The sequence below is a fragment of the Apis mellifera genome, linkage group LG12 (genome assembly GCF_003254395.2).
Source record: "Apis mellifera strain DH4 linkage group LG12, Amel_HAv3.1, whole genome shotgun sequence".
Lineage (NCBI taxonomy): Eukaryota > Metazoa > Arthropoda > Insecta > Hymenoptera > Apidae > Apis > Apis mellifera.
Window position 1 is genome coordinate 4,413,542 of NC_037649.1, and position 26,717 is coordinate 4,440,258.

At 31.2% G+C, this 26,717-nt stretch overlaps 1 protein-coding gene and 1 long non-coding RNA gene across 2 annotated transcripts in view; one reads left to right on the forward strand and one right to left on the reverse strand.

Annotated features, from left to right (window-relative positions):
- The window catches only part of LOC113219153, a 312,779-nt gene that overhangs the window by 50,933 nt on the left and 235,129 nt on the right, over positions 1–26,717 (forward strand). The gene's annotated exons all lie outside the window — the stretch shown is intronic.
- On the reverse strand, positions 12,583–13,722 carry LOC107965378. The gene has a single exon (XM_016915606.2). The coding sequence runs from the start codon at positions 13,359–13,361 to the stop codon at positions 12,624–12,626; it is 738 nt and encodes a 245-aa protein (XP_016771095.2). The 5' UTR covers positions 13,362–13,722; the 3' UTR covers positions 12,583–12,623.

Genomic DNA, 26,717 nt, shown 5'->3' on the forward strand with positions numbered 1-26,717 from the left:
GTTGTGCAGTGATGGTTAATTCTTCGAGAGACGATATATTTTTATGGAATTGAAGATGGTTAAGGAAAATATTAAAATTTGTTGTTGAGAATTAGACGTCTCTGAAAGATTAATGCAATGAGAATTAAAAAAATATAGTAAAATTTCTATCACTCGAATAATCTAATATATGTAAATATTCTGAACGTTTTATTATTTTTTTTTTTATCGCCGCAATGGACAATGGAAATAGAATTTAATTGACATTGGACACGTTTACAGTACACGTTTTACGATGTTTCTTGCCGCAAACATTTCACGTTTATTTCAAAACGTAGAGGAAACGGATGAATAATGTATTAATAAAGGATTTATTAATACATTAGAATTCAATAACAACGATAACATTGAAAAGTTAAATATCGAGAAAATACTTGAGAAATTATTAAACGGTGAGAATGCTAGAACAGAATTGTCAAAAGAACATAATATTCTGAAAATCTGAAATTAAAAATTAATATACAGATATTATAAAGATCCAGTATTACTTTACTTTTACTAAAATATAGAATAATTATCCATTTTAAGAAAAATCTGGGTTTCATTATTGGAAAATTCTTATATTAATTCAAATAATGAAGATACTGCATTTCTGCGAGAAAAAGTAAATTATATATTATATAAGTTGAATCACGGTATATGGACCTTCATAAAAAAATAATGTATAATCATATTATCCTCTTTATGTCAAAAGCATGAATGTGCACTCTTCTTCTTCTTCTTTTTTTCCTTTTTTTTTTTTAAATAAGAACACGTGACAAATTTTATTCCTTTTTTTTATTCTTGATTTTAAGAATAAAAAATAACATCATATTTCATAATGAAATAAAACTCTTAAATAAACAGTGACATCTCAAAAATACCTGATCTTAATAAATATTTTATAATATTTCACGTTTGAAATATATAAACTTTCATAAATTATTGAATTGCATATTCGTGCCTCTGGCACCGAGAGGAACGATATGTGTCTACTTTTACATCTCACAAAGATAAAATTGCAAGCAAGAAATTTTTACATTCAACTCGAATGGAAAAGATAAAATATAATGTTACACGAGTGCAATTTAATTAAATACAAACTTCTACTTACAACATACAGGATTGAAACAAATTAATAATTAAAAAGCATCGACAGAATCCCGGGTGAATTAAAATTATTCAAATAAATCCGAAATAATACTCGCGAATTTTTTACTTTCTACTTTTATTAAAAAAAAAAATATATCCCTTCCCTCATATTACTTTTCCCTCTTACCTTAAATTTCCAATTTCAAACTTAACCCATCTTCAGTGATTTTCAATCCCCCGAACGGTTTCCTCTTTCTTACCACCCCACTAACCGTAAGTAGTTTTAAATTTTGAACACCGCCGGCAAACAAAGTGCACCACGGGCACACAGCTATAAACGGAACATTCAACGTCTAAAATATGGCCAGCAACAATCTTGCTTTTACGACTTCTTGGCTGCAACAGACGTACCTATTCATATTTCAAGCATTCACCCGCTTCATCTACCACCTCTCCCTCTCTCCCTCTCCCTCTATCCTCTTCGAGACGAATTAACTTTCGAACCATCCTCCCATCGCGAAAGCCAAGAATTTATCCACGAATTTTCCAACGACCTCTAACCGGTGGATCCTTTCCCAAACGCAATTACACACGAGCGATAACGGCGGTTGTTGGCGCTTGTTCGCGCGCGCGGCGAACTCGAACACGTTGCTACGTAAGGGGAGGTGAGCCCCGTCGGCATACCGGGGCTAAAAGGGAAATGAGAATGAATGTAATAATATATTTAATATTCGTCGGGTCCCTGCCTCTCTTCCACTCTCGGTATTACAAGTCAACCAATATTCTCGCCCTCGCCTTCTTTCTCTCATCCTCTCGCCTCTCCCCCTTCCTCCTCGTTCCCATCCATCCCCTCGCGTTTCATTCCTTCCTAGGCGACTTTGCGAAAGTGCGTTATTTCATTTTGTAAGCGATACACGATGGGCCAGTTGAGGTTTGCCGGCGAAACACTCATCGCGAATCGAAGCGGCGCCAGGATCCCAGTTGTTTGCATTAGGGGGCCAGCCGCGAATGGATCCCAGGGTACTCTCGGATCTATTACAGTTGGAACATCGTGGAATTTGAAATGATCCGAGTTACTAATCCGATGGAAATAATCGAATTTAGGCGGGGCTTTAGGATCAGGGTAGTTTTATTTCTTGTTGATGTCGATCAAGTATTTTGATTGTTGGGATTATATCGAATTTTCATTTTGTGATAATTCGATGTTACAAAAGAATCTATTATTATCAGGTGACAATTTCTGAGAAAATATTGCAAGTTTAATTTTTAATTAAAAATATAATCAGTTAAAAGAAATATAAACTTATACATTTGATTATCTTCATAATGGTTGAATTCTTCATGATATCAATTTCCTGAAGCAATTACAAAGAATCAAAAGATTACATTGATTACGACTCTGACACGATTCTATATTATTATTCCACGTAATTCTTGCATTAAAATATCAGATACATTTATTTATTCACTTTAAAACTTCCTGATTACCCGATTTAATTATTATTCAAACGGATCCACCAACTACTATCTCAACATCAATTTCAATTCTTCATAACTCGATTTCACTGGGAATAAGTATAACAGTTTGAAATTCCAAATGTACCAAACTTCAACCTTGCTTTAATTCGATCACCAGCCAATTGTTCACAATTATACTATCTTCGATCCCCCTTTTCTCCGCTCAAGTCACAACTCCGTCCGGATCACGCATTGTACAATCAGGGGGGGGCCAACAACTAGGCGCGTGAGGCGTCTTCGACGTTAAAAAATTCACGATGGAGGGGTTGGCGTGCACGAGTGCCGCTGCGTTGGCATCACGATATTAGTTCATATATATCGCGTAGGTAAACATGCAGCGACGCAGAGACAGGCTGACGTGAGAGGGGGAGGAGGTTGGAGGCTTGGAGAGAAGGAAAGGGTGTATGTAAAAGTAGCTATAGTCCCGCGAGGCCCTGCGGTAGGAAGGGCACGTATTCGATGTAAACTATAAAACAGTGCCCCGTTTGTGGCGGCGCTCCCCCCCTCTCCTCCTCGCCGCGCTTCCAACCCCCGCCCAAAGTCGTCGCAGAGCCCCATCCCATTTGCTTGCTGGCAACCTGCTCGCTCGCGTAGCATATTGAATCTTATGAATTTGTGGCCCGTGCGGTCGGGGCCACCTCCAGGGAAAAATTTAATTTCCAACGATTTCGGGCTTTACGCTGACGTGGGCAGCGTTACTCGAGGGGAGGAGGAAGAGGAGTCTTGCTTTTTTCTTACTATTCTTCGGTTATTCTTGTTTTCGATACGCGAGTCTCTAATGATTGGTGCGGATTTTGTAGAAGGAAAAGTAGACTGAGGATCTTTCTATATATGTGAAAATGGATAATGTAGATAATGCTTAAAATATTATATTGATTGACAATTGACTGTTTGATTCACTTGTTATCATCGTTCAATTTTCAATAACTTTGGAAAATTTTAGTTGTCGTCATATTGTTTGTTAATAAATTGTTATTGACCAAAAATGTTTTGTCGATATTGTATAATTTTTGAATTTGGATACTAATTCAGGGAAAGATGAAACGAAAGCTTTATTTTAAGTCATTCTTTTTTATTGAATTGACAAAATGTAAAGTGATTATCTGTAACAAGTGCCAATTTAAATAATTATTAATCAAAATAATTATATGAGTTAATGTAGAAATTCCTGATATAGGGTGTGAAGAATATTTTTCAAACTTTTTTATATAATTAAAACAATTCAAAAAATTCGTTAACACTTTAAAGATTTTATGAAAATTCATAATCTTAGATTATTAATGTGCAATCTTCAAACTTACTTATAAATTAATGAATAATCCTTGAATAATTATTGATAACTTAATAATAACGAATCCATATTTTTCTTTATCTTATCCAACTTTCCGTTTTTGGATAATCAATCTTCCTCCCAAAACCGTCCCATAAATATTAAAAATATCAAATTATTAATTCATCCAGGAAAGAACGTGTCAACGATTACACACTTTTATGAGTGCAAAGGATGTTTTAATGCGTGTCTGGGAAGATAAATAGGTATATAAACGCGTTGACGCATTTCCATATTTAAAGGAAACTGTGTGTGGCATCGTCGTATTTTGCACATGGCCGAAAATACGTTCTCGAAAACGCTTCATGAATATAAATACACAGCCGGCCACGCTAAAATTCGATCATATCGCGCGATAAGGCGGCACGCGATAGTAAATATCCGGTAATGTGCGCACTTTCTTCGATCGGATCCACCGGTTACACGGCGAATATATTGAATTTCGTCTCATGCGACAATTATCCCGCCCACCGCCAATTAGACGAAAACACGTTCATCGTATAGGTGGTGCGTGCACCAAGTAATAATAGTTCATTATACGGCGTGTTACGCTAACCAATTTTCGCTTGGTATAATTCAAGAAATTTCGATTAACCCTTCCAACTGCGAATTATCCGGCTTTCTGTTCCCTACTTTCCATCTCATCGAGGTATCCGTGTCACGGAATGGAAAATACACGTTGATCTCGTGGACAAAGGATCATGGATCCGTTAAATAAATAAATAGGCTAATAATTCCAGCTTAATTGGGCAGGAAATAAAATTTCAGATAAGAAAAGAACAAAAGTGATGTATTCATTTTTAAAATTGAGTCGAAGCAAAGTCAAATTTGTGAATGGGAAAATAAATTATATATATCGTGATGAAATTGCATCCTTGAAATTAAAAAGGATCGTTTTAAATTCTGATTATTATTTCTGTTTGCAAAAGTCGTGAAGGAAATTGTTAAATTAATTAAGCATTATATTATATAGTTTTAATTTTTTTTTTTGAAAATGCTTCATTAATTATATATAAAAATGAATTATCTTCAGTTTTGTTCGGATATTGAATTAAAATAATTTCAGATAATTTGAGATAATCTTTCCTTTCACTCGAAATGAAACAAACGATTCGCATTATTCAAATTGTCTCAAATTACGCGTTTCAAATTCGAATAAATCAGATTCAATAATCTAATGCATTTAATTTGCATGTATATTATAATCTATTGAAACGATATTAGTGAAATTTTAAATTAATATTATCCCAATGAATATTTCTAATCCTCTCTCTGACAATATACACTTTATATTCTATCTTTTATAATTTTTGTACATTGATATCATCGATTACAAATTACAAATTTTATATATATATATATATATCTCAATTTATTACTATTCGTTTAAAAAAAATAAATAAAAAAGTGGATGGAGAGAGAGTTGAAATTCACGCTACACATCCTTCCTTCGATAGAATCGTATTTTTTTTACATCCTACAGGCGCTGTTACATATTTAGAGCCGATATAGGATCTAATATCGCGCTCTACGATACTACATCACCGACGCCATGTCGCACGTGCTGTATATGTATATAAAACGAAACCTGTCAAACGTTTCGGAACGAGACGAGACCGTTTTGTCGTTATCTTTCTGGAACAACGTGGCGATGATTTTTTTTTTTCTTCTTTTTTTTTTTTTTTTTTTTTTCCCAATCGTTTCCCCGATTGTTCTCTTCTTTTCGCGTTCGACGGGCACACGCGATACGCGTTATTGTTTGCCCACGTGGCCGGAGACATTACCATAGAAATTGGATGAAGTTCTCTTGTCGTTTAACCAAGAACTTCATCCGCGCACCGTGTGTCGATCGTTATGTTTTTCCATCGATTCAAAATTATATAGCGTGTATATTACACTGGGAAACCACTCAGAAACTCATATTGATTGAATTCCATAAATTACAAAGAAGAGAAACAGATTGAGGAAGAAAGATATATTATTTATTACAGATATTTCTTAATTTTATTTTGAAATATTATCGTGATAAATAAATATTTATGTTAATTATTCGTTAGTTATATATGATTAAATAATATTGTTTTGTATTTTATGTTGCTCATAATGTGTATGAAAGTACGGAAATGCAAATAAATTTTTTAAGATTGCAATTTAAGAGATTAACTTATAAAAGTAAGTTTAGTATTTGTTTTTGGTAATTATTCGGTATAATGAGCACACATTATTTCTTTTGATCTTAATTTTTGAAGTGTTTATAAAACTTTTGTCAAACATTTAAATTTATATATTTAATATTCTTAAATAGGAATTTTTTAAATGTATATAATAATTATTCAATTGAACAAAAATAATTATAAACTAATATCACAATAAATTTAACTTTATACAGCTTAATATAAGTTAAAATGAAATATTCAATGAAATATATTGGTAAGTTAATTAAATAATTCACGTTACGATGGATCCTGTAAACAGTATGAAACCTAACCTCATCTAACTTAACCTATAACCTATTGATTTTTCTCTTTCATTTCTTTTTTTAGAATAAATTACAGAGAATCCAAATTGTCATTCCTCAACCGCCTACGCCAGAACGAACTGTACTACGTAATTTTCAAATAAAAATTTCTAGAAAATATCTCGAAAGATACGAGAAACTGAATAAAAATAAACGCGTATAAGGAAGAAATAATCATAATAACACAATACATACATATAATCGGTGAGAAATAATTATCTTTCCTTTTTTTTTCTTTTCGAAAAATTGAAAACTATAAATAAATAGATTAAAAAAAAAGGAATACTGGAAGAATAAAGTGTCGATCAATTCGGCTTCTGAGAGTGTTCGATATGTATATCGAGAAACGAAGGCAATAAAGTAAACGGCGCGTTTTAAGATGGATGGTGTTTTAGGGAGTGGAAACCAGTCTCCATCTGATATAACTGTAATTGCACGCCCGTTTAGACACGTAGGTAGATATACACCCAATACCTATTGGCCGAGCAATAAATCACTGGCTGGCGTGGCTTATTATGACCGCTCGTTTATGTTCGTAAGTTATCGTCGGAGGGAAAGATTGTAGAAATTATTGACTTTACCGTACGTAGCGTGTAACGAGCCAACACATTGACATTTAAGACGTCGGAGATCTCAGAAGATTTTCCACGCATTCGATTTAATTTCTAAATTATGACGCTAAAACTGTTCGCCTTTGAAATAAGTAATCACCTTCCGTTCCGTTGATTAGATTTTTAGTTCGTTTCACTCGTTGGATTGTAAACTGGCTTTACGTGCTTCGTCTTTAAATAGGGTATACATAGTCTTCTTCTTCTTCTTCTTCTTCTTCTTCTTTTTCTTCTTTTTCTTCTTTTTTCTTTCTTCTATACGGAGTGCACAGCCGTTACGAAGTTGTTTTGATCGGTATCGAGATACCTTGCGTATTACTCTTCAAGATTAAGGCGAAAGTTATTTCTGATGTTGGTGTGTTGATAGAAGAAATTTATGGAAACGTCTGTTTTATCTTGCGTTGCACTCTTGTTGTTGTACGACGAGTTAATGTAATTGATTCTGTTATGCGTTAGGCGTTCTCTGATTACTTTCATGATTCGTTCGATTAATTTAACTATACTCGTTTCAAGAATTTTATTTAATTTATTCAGTTTAATATGTTACATATTTTTTTTTTTTTTGTAAAAGAGAAATTTTATGTACAGTCGGTTTCAAAAGTATCCTAAAGTATTTTTTTTTCTTGAATAATTAGATTATCATTATAAAATGAAGATCCTGGAAATCAATTTTAACACAAAAATTGCTAAAATATGAACTGTTATTTATCAATCGCTTATAACAAAATAAGTCTCAATCTATATTTAATTTATTTTGGCTTTTAAAATCTTTAATAAAAGTATCCCATAAATATATTAACACTTTTTTTTCTATTAAATAATTGAAATTTATTTCATAGAGATTTTGAATAATCGAACTTCAATATAATGAAATAAAATATGTGCATTAATTTCCCAATTTTCAAATAACATTTATATATTTGAGCTCCAAATATCATATTTATTGTATGCACATATTTTATTATATCTAAAAGTTAAGAAAGAATTTTTAATAAAAACTATAACAAAAAAACAAGACGACAAAATTTCAAATTAATAATTTTAAATTATTTGAAACCAAATCTTTTCCTTAACACAAAACAAATTTTAGGTAAATTCCTATTAACATTTATTATAACAATCTTTCACTTCATCCAAAAAATATAATTTTCAAACTTTTGTACGTTGCTGTACGTTCATCCCCAATTACCTCTTAATTCAATATATTTTTCACGTATTGAAATTCGCATCGTCACTTTTATCAAATCCCAAATCCACCACGCTCTCCGCCCCGTTAACCATAGAAATCAGAACGATCGAGGATATTCGTCGTAACGTTATCCAACCCAGTAGCCATTAATTTCTCGGCACAGGGCTCGTTACGAATCGCAATTTACACGCGCGCCGGCGTCCGCCCGATGGTGATGCTCGTAAAATTATCCAGGATTTGTAAATCCTTGAAATTACGTTGTTACGTGTTCTTACGCGGGACGGAATCCCCTCCCCTCCTCCTCTCTCTCTCTCTCTCTCTCTCGCGCGCGTGTGCAGAGATATTTCACATGCGACGCGTAATGAGTGAGCGAGAGTAAAGCTTAAAGACACCCCTCCTCCCAACACTCACCCCTGCTCACCCCTCCTTCCCATCTCTCCTCTTCCCTCCCCCCCCCCTTCCGCAAGCTGGTCGTGTTGGTCGTTCACGGCTCGTGTCTTGATTTACGTGAGAGAGGCGTGCCTCTACGGAAGCCGCAATTAGTTTATTAATAATTAGTAAACGAGCCGCTGCCACCGCTTGGTGCGGGACTGCGACGACACGTCGCGCCAAGCGTCTTGGGAAGTGAGAAGGAAGGAGCGCGTGCGGCGAGCGGTAGACGAAAAAGGAGGGGAAGAGTGTGCGGTGGCAGAGACCGTGTGGAGATTATTTATTTGGCCAGTGATGGGTGATTGCTTGCCTTCTTTAAGGTTCGATTTTGAAAATTGTATTATTTGCGGGTAATATTTTTCTCACTGATTCAGAAAGGAATCAAATCGATTGATCGATGTTTTATTTATTAATTCTTTTGTTGATTGTGTTGACGATAAAATCATGAATAATGCGAAAAAGATTGTAAAATCTCTTTCGTACTTGTATTGTATCGATCGTGTGCGTATTAAACAGTAGAATGGAAAGATTTTTGTCCAAAAGAATTGAAATTCCAGGTTTTGAATTGTGTTACCTATTAACTGACTTATTTGTTCTTCTTTCGTCTGCTTAATTATCGTGAGATTATCTTGATCAATTTTTGAATTGAAATTTTTAAGATGTGCACAGTACAAGTATATCAATCTTTTATGTATTTTTAAATTATAATAAATTGTTTATCGTAAAACAAATACGATATCTCAATCGTTTCTTTTTATGTACAAAGTATTCGTCTTAATAATTGTTTTTCTTTTAAGTTCTAATTCTTTAAATTATTATCTGAAAATTATGAAGCTTATAGCTACCTTTTCACCTATCCTTTTCACTCATTCAAGTGAATTGAAATCAAAATTATTGATATTAAATCAATCTATGAATTATTCACTGTTTTAATACGTGTTTACATTAAGCAATTTTCGATTGAGCAAATTAATTAACCTCAAGTCGATCAAAATCAAGTGTGTAAACTAAATTTCAATTAAATAAAATGAACGTTTACAATTCAATTTACCTAATGTAAATCCATCTATCTGAACAATAAAAAAAAAGAAATTAGTAGAAATCTTATTACCAATCTTTATTGAAAAGAAGAAACTACAAATGGAATGTTAAATTTAAATTAAAATTGAATTAAAATTAATTATATTAACTATAATTTCGAAGTAAGACTAATGCAATAGAGTTCTAAAGTTAATACTAAAAATAATTTTAAATATAATGCTGATTTTAAAAACTTTATCGAATATACAATTAAGGAAATTAATTATTGAAACGAATTAAAATAAAATAATACTTAAACTATATTAACTAAAGAGTTAATGCTAACCATAGATGAAATATTAAATTTAAAAATCCAAAGTTTTTTTATTAAATACAATTTTTTAGAATTAAATTCTAAGAACTAAGGATACTATATTTAGAGAATTAAAGATTTAATGGAAATAATCGTAGGTGCCATGCGAATTAAAATAAAATAATACTTAAACTATATTAACTAAAGAATTAATTTTAACCATAGATGAAATATTAAATTTAAAAATCCAAAGTTTTTTTATTTATACACAATTTTTTAGAATTAAATTCTAAGAACTAAAGATACTATATTTAGAGAATTAAAGAATTTAATGGGAATAATCGTAGATGCGTGGCCAGTGCACTGGAAAAAAAATGGCGGGCGCGTGTCGAGCAGGATTGGTTTTTCATTGGAATTTCGCGGGCCCCTTAATGAAGATATTATCCTCGATAACTTTACGAAGGGCTAAATGACTGGATAATATTCGAGCTTGGGGCTGGTTCATCGATCTTGCCTCCCGGGACCGAGGAGGTGAAAGTAATTTGTCGAGTTAGCGTCTTTTTGTCCAGCCTCCAAAGCCACTGGACGTCGCTGAAAGCTGTTCGACGATACGCCATGAAAATTTCCTCGATGATTCTATTCCGATGGAGTAAGTCTCTCCTCTCTCCACGGATCGTTGCTCGTCCAATCCAGATGGACAAGTCCTCTGTTGTTAAAGCTGCTGGTCGATAACTTTCTTGTGCTTGTTGAACACGTATGCACGTGAAGGATGGATATTTTAGACGTTTTTAATTAGCAATCCTTGCATATTGTTGATGAAGGTAATCGAGAAAAAGAAATTTTAGAGCAGAAATAAAGGATACATTGAAATTGGATAATCTTTGTTTCGAAAGGAATTGAAAGAGTGAAAATAATTTTTTAGACTATGTTATTTATTAGATTAATAATTTATTTTCTGATTGGATGAATTTCATTAAATTTATTTATACAAGTAATATTTAATATAAGATATACTAAGATAATTAAGATAATTAATTGTTTATATTATTTGTTTAGAATAATTAACAATGTTATAAAGAGAAATTGAAGAAATTATTTTTTTATGACTAACTATTCTGCAAATTATTTTTTCTTTATTCTTGTATCTTCATTTTAAATTACAATATTTTTCAATTCAATTTTTAAATAACAAATTTTCTTAGTCAATGGACGAATTTTATCCATACTTCTTTATTATTCCTACGCAATATAAATTCTAAGAAATATTAAATCTTTTTCTAAATCTCTAATTCAAATCTTTACAATATCACCTGGAAATTTAATACATTGAGAATTCACTTAAAATATATATATTTCATTTTTTTTTCATTTTCAATACTGTAATTTAATATTAAAAAATAAAAAAAATTATTAAAATAATAGGAAAGGAAATTTGAAAGAATGTATACTAATTATTGGAAAAATTTATATATTACGTATAATAATTAGTAGTTATTAATAGTAGAGCTGATAACTCGCTTGTTTGTTTCAAGTTGTCTGCAGAAAATAAGAGATCTGAGAACGAATGAGAGAGGTGAAATCGAACAGTCATAAATATTTACAGTCGAACGAGCAGTGACATTGTTCAATAAAAGCATGTACAATGTTTTCCTTATATATCAGTGATTTTGACGTATATACATATAGTTTTGAAATAAGTAACTCAGTCTGGATTGTTTATTATTTTTGAGGATAAATAGAATATCGACAATATTTTTATTTACAATTATTTATTTTTTTTCTTTTATCAATATATACATATATATATATAAAATTTACAATTCTTATGTATTTACAAAATATACTTACATAATAATATTTATATAATTACGCTTTACTTACTTTTTCTACTTTCATTATATACACTATATACACTATATATACAAATTACACTATATACAAATTATTTTACTACACTATATATACAATTACATTCCTTCAGAAGGAAAAGTTCTCTTTTATTTCTGTTTCTGTGAATTAGTAAAATTATTAAGATGAAAGAAAAAAAAAAAGAAACATCAAATAAAATTAACATTAATGAGATATGCGATAATAGTAACATTGATCATACAAAAAGCAAAAGTAATTTATGTATATCGTAATATGAAGAATGAAAATATTTACTTTGTATTGTACGATCCCATTTTGATGTTGAAAATCTCAGTAATGAATTTATTCTGCAAATAAAAAGCGAATTATTAATATATTACGTACATACGCGTAATTCAAATTTATATATAAACGTGATACAATTTTGTTTCAAAATAAGCAACTCGTTTGAAAACAGTTGCTTATTACAGATCAGGTGTACATGTTTATATTTTATATATTTTAAATCTGTTAATTCGATCATTTCTTTTTTTTCTTTTTTTTTTTAATATTCGTTTCAAAAAATCCGACAACAATAAATCTGATGGATAATCAATATAATATATTGGTATAATTATATAAATTATATCAATAATTTATTGTATAATAAAATTATAAGAATAAGGTATAAAGATAATAAAAATCATTTTCTTCATTTTCAAGAATAATTTAACCTTTATTTAAATTTTATTTTCAAGAATTCTTCTTATAGTTTCACCCATTGTTATTACAGTTTGATCATCATTGGCATACTTTTTTATAATTTGTTCCAGCGTATTTAAATCTCCTCTCTTCCTTTCCACAAAGCTTAATTTTGAATTTTCAATTAACTGCCCTTCCTCCATTCCACATCTCCTTCCTCTCTCCTGCATCATCCGCCCTTTCTTTAATTCCTTTTCAAATTCTAAATTTTCTTCTTCCATTTTTCTTTGTTTCTCTCCGATAAATCCTTCTTTTTTTTCCCTCTCCGCTTTGCTGTTGTTCGTCGTTGAATTGTTTACGAATATTTTTGCAGCTTTGTTCTCATTAACCTTCTGCCTGTAAGACTGAGTCATGTAGCGTTTTTTAAAAATCCGTAGGGAACCTCTGCCACCAAACAATAATCCGCCACAAATTTTCATCGATTTTTCTTGTTGCGACGAATTGGTCAAAGGATTCCCTACTGATTGTTGCTGCAGAAACAACGTGTACAAACAATTTTCCACATCCTCGTTCAGAAATCCTTTACGAATTTTATATAACTCCCCCCTGTTTCCAAAATTTGATAAAAGATCGTAGTCTCCATGCGTGAAATCTTGCGAGATCCCGTATTCGTGGCTCATTTTCACAGATGCGTTCGTTTCAGTCATCGTCTTGTGTTGTATCGAGAAAAACACTTTTTTCTTGTTTTGGTTTTTCATCATGATTACGGAAAACATTGCACAGTCACAGTTTCTTTAAAAAAAAAAAAAAAACAAAAAAAAAACCTTTAAAACTTAAGTTCAGATTTCGCACCACGTTTCGCTCGATCGGTGGTCGCCCAAAGACTGGCTAAAATTCAGAGTTGTGCGAATATTTATACTGAATCCAGGTAAAAATATTTCAATACTTTGGACAATGGTATCAAGAGAAACACAAGAAAATCCTCAATCCTTAATCTCTACTAATCTGGGTAAAAACATTTCCATAGTTTGGATAATGACGTCGAGAAAGAATTTTTACAAAAATTTTTAATCTATTAGATACTTATCTTAAGCTATTATTAGATGCAAAACTTGTGTTGTGTATCTAAGTGTATGAAAAGTATTTGTTTAAATTCTAATAAGTACACAGGATAAACGATTATTTGAAATTATATATTCCAATAATGTTAAATCAAAAATATTTTAGATAAAAGAGGATATATTTTAATATTGTTAAAAATTGTTTTAAAAACTTTCTAATAAGTATAAGCAGAATCAATAATTCTGTTTTATGAAATCTTATGAATATGTAGATCATAATATACAAGTTGTATGTGGACTAATTTTTTTATTAATATTTATTTAATATTTATTTCCAATCTTTGGTATTATTTTCATTTTTTAAATATAACTTTTTAATCGTAAAAGATAATCGTAAAAAAATCGTATAAAACTATAAAATATTCAAATTTTAATATCCTATTCAAATTTTCTATTATCCTATTATAAAAATTATTGAAATTGTATACAAAATGTGAAAAAATGATAAAAAAAATTTTAAAATTGATTTTACATATTCAAGATTTCTTTTTTGAAAAATAAGTTGTTCTATGCAAAAATTTTCATTAAAATCAGAAAACTTTTGCTATATAATTAAAACTATATATTATTTTTACAAAATAATAATATTAATAATATTAAAATTCTCTATAATAATAATAATAATAATAATAATAATAATAATCTGAAAGCAAAAATAAGCAAATTTTAGCATTTCTTTGTTTGAAATTGTAAAATGAGAGATGTCAAAAATGAGTGAGAGGTCGTAAAAGAGAAAATAAATTTTTCTACCTGTCCAAAATCGTTGCTGACTTTAAGAATGACATGTCATTCTATTCTTTTCTAAAGAATAATATTATTTTTTAGTCGACTATTTTATGATTTATTTCTTCCTATTCTTCTCATTTGAGAATAAAGAATAATACTGCATTTCAAATTCTGAACTTTATCAAATTTAAGGCTTGATTGTTGTTAACTTAATATCAATAATGTTAAGTTGTTTTTTTGTTAACAATGTTGTTTTTTTGTTAACACAATTTATTGATTTATTGTTATTTTTTTCTGTTATTATTATATAATATTCAAAACAATTTATACCATGCTTTTTAATAACTTCACGTGTCTAAACTCTATCAAACTTAATCATTACGTTTTTGAAAACAAAAGTAGATATAATATTGAAAATAAAAGTTTATTAGTTCAATTTTTGAGTAATTTATACGAAATACATAATACATTCATGAGACATCTCGATGGAACGATTCTAAAAATCAAAATAAATACAAAAGTTGATATACAAATATATTGGTTAAGTTATAAGCAATTAGAATTCATATAAGACAAAGAATAAGTCTATCTCCATCACACTGCTCTTACAATGCTCTCTCTTCATCTTTGTCTCTCTCTTTTAAAATTAAATAATTGCTTACAACTTAAAAACCATTTTTACCCACCTTCATAATCTGATCTTCCAAAAGATTATTATCCCTAACTAATAATACTTTAAATGATCCTATATAATATATATTTCCAAACGTAATAATAATATTTTTATACCGTTACTAAGAAACTAAAAATTACAGTCTCGACAAAACTTTCTCGTAAAACCGTTCGAACGAGAAAAAAGAAAAAAGGAAGAAAAAAGAGAAAAGAAAAGAGAGAAAAACAACAAGTAACAAAACTAAAAGGAAAAGAGAGGGGAGAAAAAAAATAAAGAAAAAGGAAGAGGGCTAACAAAAAAGGGGATGAAAATAACTGAAGTGTCGTCTCCCCCTCCCCCCTCTGTGTTACTTTGTCGCCACCCTTCGCCGGGAGAAGGGCGATGACAACCGGTTGTCATCTCTTCAACGTTCGCCCTCTCTTCCGCCGAGTTTTATTCATAGCACGCCGCGTCGCTAATAAAAAAGTGCGCATAGGGACATTAAAGTCTCGACGGGGCCCAGGTTGGCTGGCCTGGCTTTCGTGGTTTCGGTGTTGTTGGCTCGCGGAAGCTCGCCTCACCGTGGGCGTCCTTGCGATATACTTTGCGCAAGCCAACGTTAACAAGGTATGCATTGTATCGCCAAAGCGTAGCAAGGATATTTACTTGTGTACACACGCACGTGACCCGTAGCCGGCTCTCGTAAAAAGGGTCGGCTCGTACATATTTATTCCTTTTTTTTCTCTCCGCCCGCTTAGTTACCTCGAGCTTCGTGCCTCCTCCTCCTCCTCCTCCTCAGTCATCTTCCAACGACGTTTGGGCCTTGGCCCCGAAGTATCATACACCGTTATACGGGACGAGAGTGGCGGTATTATGTGCCGACTAACTCGAATCGAGTGCGGTTTACGATCGGTTTATTCGTCTACCGCTCGTGAGCGGCAGTTTCAACGAGGCCGAGGGACAATGTGTCTCGCTTGGAAATTCTTACACCCTGTTGAAAACTGTCGTTTCATAGGGCGGTGAAAATGATCGTGGATCTGAATAATTGCATAAATGCTTTGTTTATTAAGGGGTTGTTTTCTTCTTTTAAATATCGGATTGGACTTTTAATTTTATTAGAAAAAGATTAAGGATATACACTTTTAATTTTAATTCATTCGAAGGTAGATGTTATAATTTATGCGAAAAATTGGATATACAATGTGCAAATTTGAATTAATTGCAATATATTGGTTATATAAAGAAAAAGCAAAGATAAAGAGTAAATTAATTGTTTAAATATATCTTATTTATAATTGTACAACAATAATTGTTCTATTCGTAATGGAGAATTTAAATAGTGAAAGTAAATATTTTAAGATTTTCCTTTTAGAAAATATTTTTTTTAGAAATTATTAGATACAATTTCTACTTTTCGTTTGCTTTAAAACTTCCAAAAATTTATTATTCTAAATTAAGTAATTGAAGAGTATGGCGAAAGCCATTCAATCTTCGCCAGGAACAATGACATGAATTAAAATTTATCATTTTTTAATTATTATCGAATAACATATAAAAAAAAAAGAATCTACACATTGTATTTCGTGCGAAAAATATATTAATAGAAGAAAAAGAAAAATTGTACTTTTCACGACACGGTTAGTTCATTGAGTTTGGATTTAAGAAAAAATTAATCAAGCGTAATTAACCGTGGCCATGAATTTATCGCGGTTTATAAAAGTTGGCGAATAGTTTTAATAAGAGGGCGAATATTAATTTAAAGGATGAGCGCATCGAACAGACCGCGCGCTGCTTACATGAACGTAGGAAGACGAAGAAGGACGAGGAGACCAGGATATGCAGATGAAAGAAAACTCGTTACAGAATGACAAGTGCCCGTTGCGTCCTCATAATTATCACATCCAACGTAATTACAGAGAGAACGTGCCTTATCCTAACTCCGAGACCATAAACGACTCCCAACGTGTACTCGTCTTCTTTTGTGCGAGAATTCTGGTTTAAATATCGGGCAGCCGTCGAAAGAACCGTCTCAAGGATAGTTAAGCCCACGAAATTTCGTAAACGACCATCTAAGATTTTACACGAAAAAGATTTTCGTTTTTGTGGTTTGAGAAAATACTTTAGTAAAAATTATTATTAATAATAATAATATTGTGATATTATTATTAATGTTTATAAATTATCACAGGCAATTTATTTGTATTTGAGTTTTTAAAAGTTAGGTTATGTAACAGCTTATATATGGAAAACAATTTTTTTTCTTTCTTTCGATGAAAAAATGCTTTTATAAAATTTTAATCAATCAACGAATATCGTTAATGATATAGTTTAAATCATTTATTGTTTGAGATTTCGAATATTAAATTATTTTTATAATTTTATATACAAAAATAATTTGTTTTTGTATCTTGATATTAGTAAAGAAACGCTTTGATAAAATTTTAATAGATTAATTGATGATATAATATAACTCATTTAAATTTTTTTGAAAATTGAGTTATCTGATTTCGTAGTTTAATATTTACCAATCTTTTATATTAATTACACGATATTATATGTATATCGATAAAACCTTTTCTTAAAATAATTACTTGTAATAAAATTCACTAATGAATTTTATTGCATTCTTTTCTTTTAAAAAATTATTATTAAATACTAAATATTCTCTCTGACGTTTCAGGATAAAAATTCCTCTCCGGATCATCTTAAAAATCTCTTATCAACATTATTCGAGCGAAATCCGTTTCATCTCGATATTTGTATTAAGAATCGATAGGACCAGGATCAATGATTAGAACACGGCACGCTTACTGTCGTCCATAGCGTTCACTTTTCCATTGTCACGGACCGGTTCGCAGCACGTGGTTCGACGATCTCTTTGAAATCGAATTAGTTCCGATCCGAGTGAACAGATACACCTCGGCCGATATCGTCGGTCTCTGTATAACCGCCTGTGATATAATGCTATGCCGAATCGCTTCGTCATTCGACGGTCATAATGCCGCGTTATTAGGCTCGATCGGTTCTCAATCGGCCAATTAAACCGACAAACGAGGGTTTGACAGTTTGTCCTTTCATTGTTCGTTACATATTTGCTTTGTGCGCTACAACGGAAGGAGAAAAAGAAAAAATATTACATTAGAATATAAAGTGCCTTATTCTTTTGCTTATTATATTTAATTTTACTTATTAATTCATATTCCAGAATACATAGTTCGATCTTCGAATTACATTTTTCAAATAATATAAATTCAATTAATCCATCTCAAATATTCAAAATTCATTCGATATAAAACATTTCAAATGTCTATTTCAAAAGTATATACAAATATTTGATAATTGAAGATTTCTTTATTCGATTACTTATATACTTATCAATTTCTTTGAGAAAAAAGCAATCTAACGTTATTTAATACTTCTTTAAAAATCTTCCACATTATATCTTCATTATAATATCCGATATGATTTTTTGTTTTTTTTTTTTCTTTCGAACTTGGAGTTTTTTCCTCGATATTATTATAATTTGAATTCGATTCAAACAATCCACTCTATGTTGTTAATACTCGTTTCGAAACAAAATTTGAGATATGCAAAACGCATCGAATAACGGATTGGCAACCGTCCGGGTCGGAAGAGCAGAGGTCCCGCACTCGGTGCACGCATTTGCGTACGGGATGAGCTCGCGGTCGGACTTGCATATCGATTGAACGCCTCTATAAGACGTATCGATGCGTTCACGGCCCATGAGTGCCGGCTGGAATAAATTCGTCAACCTGCAATTCGGGCGCGGCTTGACGGCGGTTGACAAAATGACATCCTCGTCCGTGATAATTGGAAAACCAGTCGGAGGCGAATCAACCGTGCGACTCGAATCGAATCCCCCCTCCCCCATCTGAATATCAATTGCTCGCGACAAGGATCTTCTCAATCCATCGAATCAACCCTCAGATTTATGACTTTGTCGAGAGACACGTGTTATTTACAACTCATTGCCAATCATTGTCGATAGAAAGAAAGAAGTATCATCCTGAATCGAAAAGTATCGAAGTTTGGATTTGGATATACGTTTATTATGTTGTTCAAGCTATGTTGATTCAGTGAAAGAAACAAGTATTCAGATTCGATTTTAAAAATTTCATTCCATTTTGTTTAAATTAAATTATTAAAAATAATCATCGATATTAAATATCGTACAATAACAAATATAGGGTACTAAATATCTTGTAGTGTGAAAAAAAAAAAAGAAATTTCCACGATTTCGTAAGAACGATTCGACTAATGAATGGTCGAATCGGTCGATGACGTAATCGTCCTTTCTCCTCCGTGGCATCGAGACCTTCTTTCTTCCTCCCCTACTCTCTCTCTCTCTCTCTCTCTCTCTCACTTTGCTCACGTTGTCGTTCCTTCTCTCTATATCCGCCTTTCTATTTCTCCATGTACGAGGCAGACGTTAATTTTCTGGTTTAATAACCGGGGCCGCGTTTATTAACGAAGCCGGGCCGAAAGCGGGCCAACCGTGAACTCTGGTTATTTGTTTCTTAATTAGAAAGAAAACTTTGACTCGCTCCGCGGCGACGATTATCGTTCCCAACTCCCATTAGAACTCGTTAACGCGGTATTGGAACGATACGTCTCACGGGATGGCGACCCGATGGCCTTCCGTTTAATAGCATAGCTCCTGGACGCCGTTTTTCGGTTGCAAAGCTGGTGGTGGTAAATAGTTGGTGGAGAGGGATAAAAAGAAATGATTGAGGCTTAGCCTAAGTTTAAGGTTAGATCGTTTCACGCGCATGCGATTCAATTAAAAGCAAAACTTTTTAAACGCGCGGGAAAGTAATACCCGGTCGATAAAGTCGAGCTCGAAGTTCCCGGTTGAAAAGAATTTGTAAATACGACTCCGAAGTTTCTCTTGTTTGGACGTAGTTAGAAAGTCCTGAGGTATTTAACAAATTTTCGAAAACGTTTGCATAGACGTGGACCACCTACGTGATCTGTTTGATGTTACAATTAGCAACTTACTTTGCTTCTTACTTTTAGGTACACGATAGATAAGGTAAAGCGATGTAATAAAAGTTAAATTACGGTTAATTGACATATAAACGATACATCTAATTGATTTGAAAAGGGAATTTTTATTCTATGTATAGGATTGGTTAGAATTGTTGAAATGTATACATTTTTTAAATTATAAGATAAAATATATATATGTGTGATATATAATATGAATTATATTACATTTTTATCAAAAGAAGATATATTTTTAGATATTTTCTAGAAAATGTGTTAAATATTTTTATATTAGATTGCTATAACTAATATTTAAAAAAAAAAGAAATCGTTCTTAAACCTGTTCAAATCTGTTTTTCTCCTACTCTATTCTTTTATTTTCAACATACATAATTTTTCTTACGAAAACAACAAATATTCCGTGTAATCTTTATCCAAATAAATAACAACAATATATTTATTCGATTAAATACTTATTCAATAATAATAAATGAACTTAAATAAAACTTTTATTCCTATCCTATATTATTTTTTATTTCTTCTTGTTCTTTTTTTTTTCTCTCTTTATTTCCAACTGCTTCCAATTTCCCTCGCCATAACGCGTACAACCAACGTGTACAAATTTTATTCCGTAATCCGTGGTGGAAAACGAGGCGGGGCGCACTGTTTTTACAATCGCACGCGTCGATCCGGGTTTGATTTTGTTTGCAGGTGTAACACTCCGTTGATGGACCACCGTTGATGGGAGCACATCAAACTATGATTTGGTATTTAGTCACCATTAGGGACGCATTAGCACTGATTACACGTGCACCTAGCGCCACGCTGTATCCATGATCGTGTGTGCACTCGTACACACGAGCACGGGGCCAATATACATTAACCCAGATACATCCGGTTTGGTATCCGCGTACGTTCACACCGAGACGTACAAATGTTTGCACGGCCATAATCGACCGATCCACGGACGGATTTCTCGTGAATTCTTAATTTCGCATTTACTTTCGCTGGCCAATGCCGCGGTACCTCGTGAAATTCGTTAATAATCCACTATCCGAAGTGTGCCGGCTATATAAATCCGCCTGATCGATGTCCGAATCGTCGTTACAATGTTGATGTGAATTTTTTTTTTTCTTTTTTTTTTAAGCATTCAAAGAAGGTGTAAAGATCGTTCTCGTCTGATTTTCATTCAAAACGAAGAATTCAATTTTTGCTGAATTCATTCCAGACTCAATTTGGCCAATAATAAAGACGAAGATTTAAATATTTTCATTTAGGATAATTTAGGATGAAGATGAAAGATGAAAGTACGAATTGTTTAATCGTTTATGATAATTTTTAGATTCGATGGATTTCAGAGACATTCATAATTTTGATATAAAATCAGTTCATCTTTCCATGAAAAAGATATTTTATTTTCTTTGCTAGCATAATTATGCAGTAAAGAAAATTGCATATTTGTTCGTTTAATATCAAAGTTTTGTCAAGTCTCTATAATTATTTTAGATGAATCAATTATCGAAAGTGGAGATTGATTCTATTTCGTTCATTCTTGAAATCAAAATGATATTCAATCCATATCCAAAATAAAAGAATCTAAATTCTTAGAGGGACAATCTTGCAAAATCTTGATCCGAAAAAGATCGACCTTGTACATCAAAGGATTAATAATTTTCTTTCTGTGAAGAAAAACCAAAAAATTTATTCATTCTTTCTGTAGCTATCAAGATTTCTTACAACAAGTTTCAGCAATAGTTACGTTAATGCTGCCATCTAATCCAAGATTTTATTCACCATCATCGAGATTGACATTTTCATCTCTAATTTTAATATTTTACAACGTTCTTTCTTAAAACAGCAAAAACTTATTCATTTAATTTCGACACTCACTCTTTCATTAGCCAAGAATTCGAATTCATTGAACAGGTATAAATATTACAGCCTCTATCTTTTACATTCATTGTAGATCGTAGATCGACGAGTGTTCAAAGTAAAAAAAAAAAAAATGTTAATTGTTAATTTTCAATCGAAGGGAAATTAAAGAGGTTCGATTAATTTGATTGGTCCGCGAGAAGAAATGAAAGTTTGACGAGTTTCGGGGATATGATTATAATTGGAGAATGGATGAGTTTTAATACCAATTCGATCCGGTTCTATTCGTTTCCAATTAACTTCTAATCATAGGGATAAATTCATATTCCTAGAATTTTGTTTCGTTTAAATCGTTCATTTAATATTTAACTTGTAAAATTCGCAGTAAATTAAAAAATCCATGAGATAACAAAATTGATTACGTTTTTTTTTTTTATGAATTTGTATTAATCTATAAAGTGTATCATCAGATGTTCTTCTAAATTTTGTTAATAACTTTTATCAATATAAAATTAAATAGTAACTCAAAGTAACCTAAACGCTTTATTAAAAAATTATACAAAAAAAAAATATAAAAATGATAATATTATTTCTTAAATTTAATTCAATATAAGATAAGACATGTATCAGTTTCTCAGAAGTCAAATCGATCAAGTCTATTTCTTGTAAATTTTTCAATTTCATTAGTTAGATATGATTAATTCTCCATTTGTTATCCAATCTTGTCAAAAGACAAATAATTTACTTCTATAGACATAAATTATAGTAAATTTCAAGATGCGTATTAAAACATAAGTATTGTAATTATTTATAAGATTATCATGTTTCCTTATTTCGCAAATTTGGAATCTATTAATAGCCCGTGCAAAACTTGTTTTATTCGTTTGATTACTTGCCTCAAAACGATGCCTGCGATTTTATAGATTTTTAAAATGCAAAATTAGAAGCCACATCCTACAACGAAATTATTAATGAAAATTAAATATTTTAATAATTGATTCAAACACGAGCGCTATTAAATTTCTTGATTCGATGCCTTTCAATTAAATTGTAAAGGAAGAGGTTAATATAAAGTATACTGTACCGTTTTAATATACTGGTTCATTACAGCGGCAACTGTACTACAAAGTTAAACTCATTTTCGTTCTACCTTGCGTATATGACTTATCTAATTAACAACATTCGCATATAAAGAAGTTAGACAAAATTACAACGAAATTAAATCTAGAATAAATTCATTAATATCGTGCATTAATTCCAGATATGTATTCGTGAAGATGAAACTTTGTATTTTAAAGTGGGGATATAAATATAAATAAATATCCACAGTATTTGCAACAAGTTTCGTATCCAAGTATTATTACATTTATACAATTAGAATTGAAAGTTTTTTCAATTAATTTTTAAATTCACCAAATTTCGTATACTCTTGAAACCCAGAATTTTTTTTTTCTTTTCTAAAAAAGAATTAAAACTTTAACAAATTTTCATTAGAGAATTTTTCATGCTCGAGTAATCGATCAATAGAAAAAATTTAATTTTCATGCAAGTTCTTTTTCTATTATTTACTTTCCAGAATTTCGAATAACAAAAAGTTTCCTGATTTCGACAATTCGAAACTTATCCCTTATTTAAATGTATCTTCTTATATCGAAAGATTTTCAATTCAATTGTTCATTTCTCATATCCACTATTAATTTCGAAGATCACTATTTTAATTAAAACTTCTGACTAACCAAATTATGAATTGAAAACGATTAAAAAGAATATATTATGTTACAAACACAAAAATTAAGCGAAGTGTTTTCGCACATTTTTTGTTGCATGACATTTCACTTTCACTCTTGCCATTTGCACAGAAAAATCTGGGACACCTTGTATATTATTACTTCACTCCCTGTATCCTCCCCTTCCCTTCCCTTCCCTCCGTCCACATTGGCGAATTGAAATGTTAAGCGAAGCGAGTGGAGTGCTTCAATTAATGTTCGGCCAAGAACACATAAATTGATTCAATGCAATGTTTATCCAACATTGGGGCCGTGTTAGAACTTACACTTACACCGCATTTGTATGGGATAACAGAATAATTCGAGCGTCATCGTGTCGGGATTCGCGCGTCCATTAATGTCTCGAGGTTCGAAGCGTGGACTTTCGAGCCGAGTTAAATCGGCAACAGAGAGGCATGATCGTTCCTCTTGGAACGCGGTCTTATAAATCACGATATTATCTCACCTCGCTCGAAGGGACAACGAATAATTATTTGCATTAACATCGCGATACGTAATTGCCAAGTATTCCAAGAGGAGCGAGAAACTTGATCTCGGCGCACGAAGGATCGAAGATGGCCGATGAAAGAGGGCAGAGTGACCCCTGACCTCTCACTTGCGAATAACCTCCACTTTCGTAGTCCACTATTTGCATTCTTCCTCGTGGAACTTTGTTTCGAGAAATATATCGATTTTTATCGATTCGATCGATAAGTAGATACAAGTAATCAATAAAAATATTATTTTAGCAGAAAGAATTCTGATTTTTTTTTTTTTTCTATTAAAAAATAATCCTGCGTTGAAAAAGAAATTTTTAATCTCTTGATTTTATTTCTTATGATCGATTATACAATCTATCATAAAATCATTATATGATTAATCATAAGCAGTTGAAAGTACGATTTTTTTTATGTTTAATGAAACTAATATATTATATAATACGTACTTTCGAAATAAAATATTAATTGGTAATTAACTCTCTATAATTTAATTTTTTTTTTTTACTTTTAAGAAAAAAATACAGCAATAAAATCTATATAAAATTAGTAGAACTGGTAAAATTATATTAAAAAAATTATATTAAGAAAATTCCTCGATACTGCAATATTAAGTTTTATCGAAAGAATAAAATGAAAAGCTTGAAAGAACAATTAAATATGTTGAATTTAATTTCGGTTTGCAATTTGGATTAACAATATCTTAGATATTCAAAGATCTGAAGCAACGCTTCCTCCTCTCTTCCCCTCAAATCAGTGAAATAAAAAATTATACATCTCTCTTACTTACTACTCGAACCTTTTTCATATTTACAATCGTACGCAGCTGTGCAAATAACATCGTTGAGGAACGAGTTTCAATTATGTTCCACGGAATCCGTGGATTCTTTCGAAACTTTGAGCTCGAAGTACCTCGCTTACCGCGGGCAACGATTAATTAAGTCGATTATCGGAGGTACGTTTAATTAGGCGCATATTAAACTGACCAGGATTCCGAGGTTTCGTTTTCGTTTTCGAGTGGCGAATCGATCGCATGATTTTCAGATGGGAAAGGCGATGATTAAGGATCGGGGAGAATCTGGCTTGGAGTAAAAAAGTTGGGTTCAAGAGAACGGGCAATGCGGAGATAAATCATGCTGTAAATTATTCCATAAATCATAAATCATAAATATAATTTGCACGTGGGCTATGTAATTCTTACATCATATATATTTCTAAGAGAAAAAAGGAAAAAGAGAGAGAGAGAGAGACGTTAATTTTCCGTTTGATAAAATATGATTCTATCATCAATTATTAAGTATCCGGATATTTGTACAGTAATAGTATATTACGGTATGACAGTATATCAGTTGTAATTGTATATAATAATAATTATATACACTAATAGCACGTAATGATATGGTATTGTGTTGTATAATTAAAATAATTTGCCGTAAAGTTTAAATAATGATAAGTGCATAATTATATAAGTACACGATTGGTCGATACGTAGATTTTATTTGTAAACACATATGTATCCTATAATAATGGACTTGATATCGATAGATTTTTAGGAAAATCATCTTATCAGTTTAAAAGAATCTCTTTCATTTGACGATTAGGTAATTTATATATTTTTAATTTTTCATATGTGAATATTTAACAAGAAAAGATTTATTTTTTAATAACAAATATAAAACAAAGGAGATGGGGATAATAAAAATAATTTATTTTCATATCGATATCAAGATTATTTAAATGGAATTATATATTTTTTTTCTTTTTATATTCTAAAAGTAGTTCTAAAACATTTATGTATCCATATATTTTAAAACTATTACAGAGATAAATAATTTGAGTTTGATAAATAAGTATTACTTTCATTACTGTAAACTTTTTATATTACATTAATGAAAATATGTAATAATATCTTTTTTGAATTCATTTTAATATTCTTTGCAATATATAGATAAAAAATAATGATTAAAAAAATTATTTTTCAAATTTTTATTATCCTCAGTTAACATTATTCTATTATACATAAACTAACCATGGAATAAATAAAATCTTTTCAGATCCATAATATATAATACATATTTCCAAAATTAAAATAAATATTTCTATATGTATTTCAAATATATTTAATATACGTAAAAAAATTTCACCATTTATCATAATATTTCATTATATGTGTTTCTCATTGTATCATCCTTTTCAATACTAAATAACATTTTCCATACCAAATAAATTCATTCGTATTATCGTTAGAATATTCTCTCTCCTTCGCATTCTAAGCAATCTTCACATACATATCTTAATAAGCATGCGTTTACGCGCAATTCCTCATTACATTAAAAGGATAGGTAAACATACAAACAGTCCTCAAGATACATCCTGCACGCGACTCTCTAGCATTCGATTCTTCCTCATCATCATCATCATCATCATCATCGTCGTCGTCGTCGTCATTATCATCGTACATATTTCCTTTCCTGATTTTTTCCCCTCTTTC

Bases quoted from the DNA above. Each gene is read 5' to 3' on its own strand.
- LOC107965378 (XM_016915606.2), bottom strand. From the start codon at position 13,361: ATGTTTTCCGTAATCATGATGAAAAACCAAAACAAGAAAAAAGTGTTT.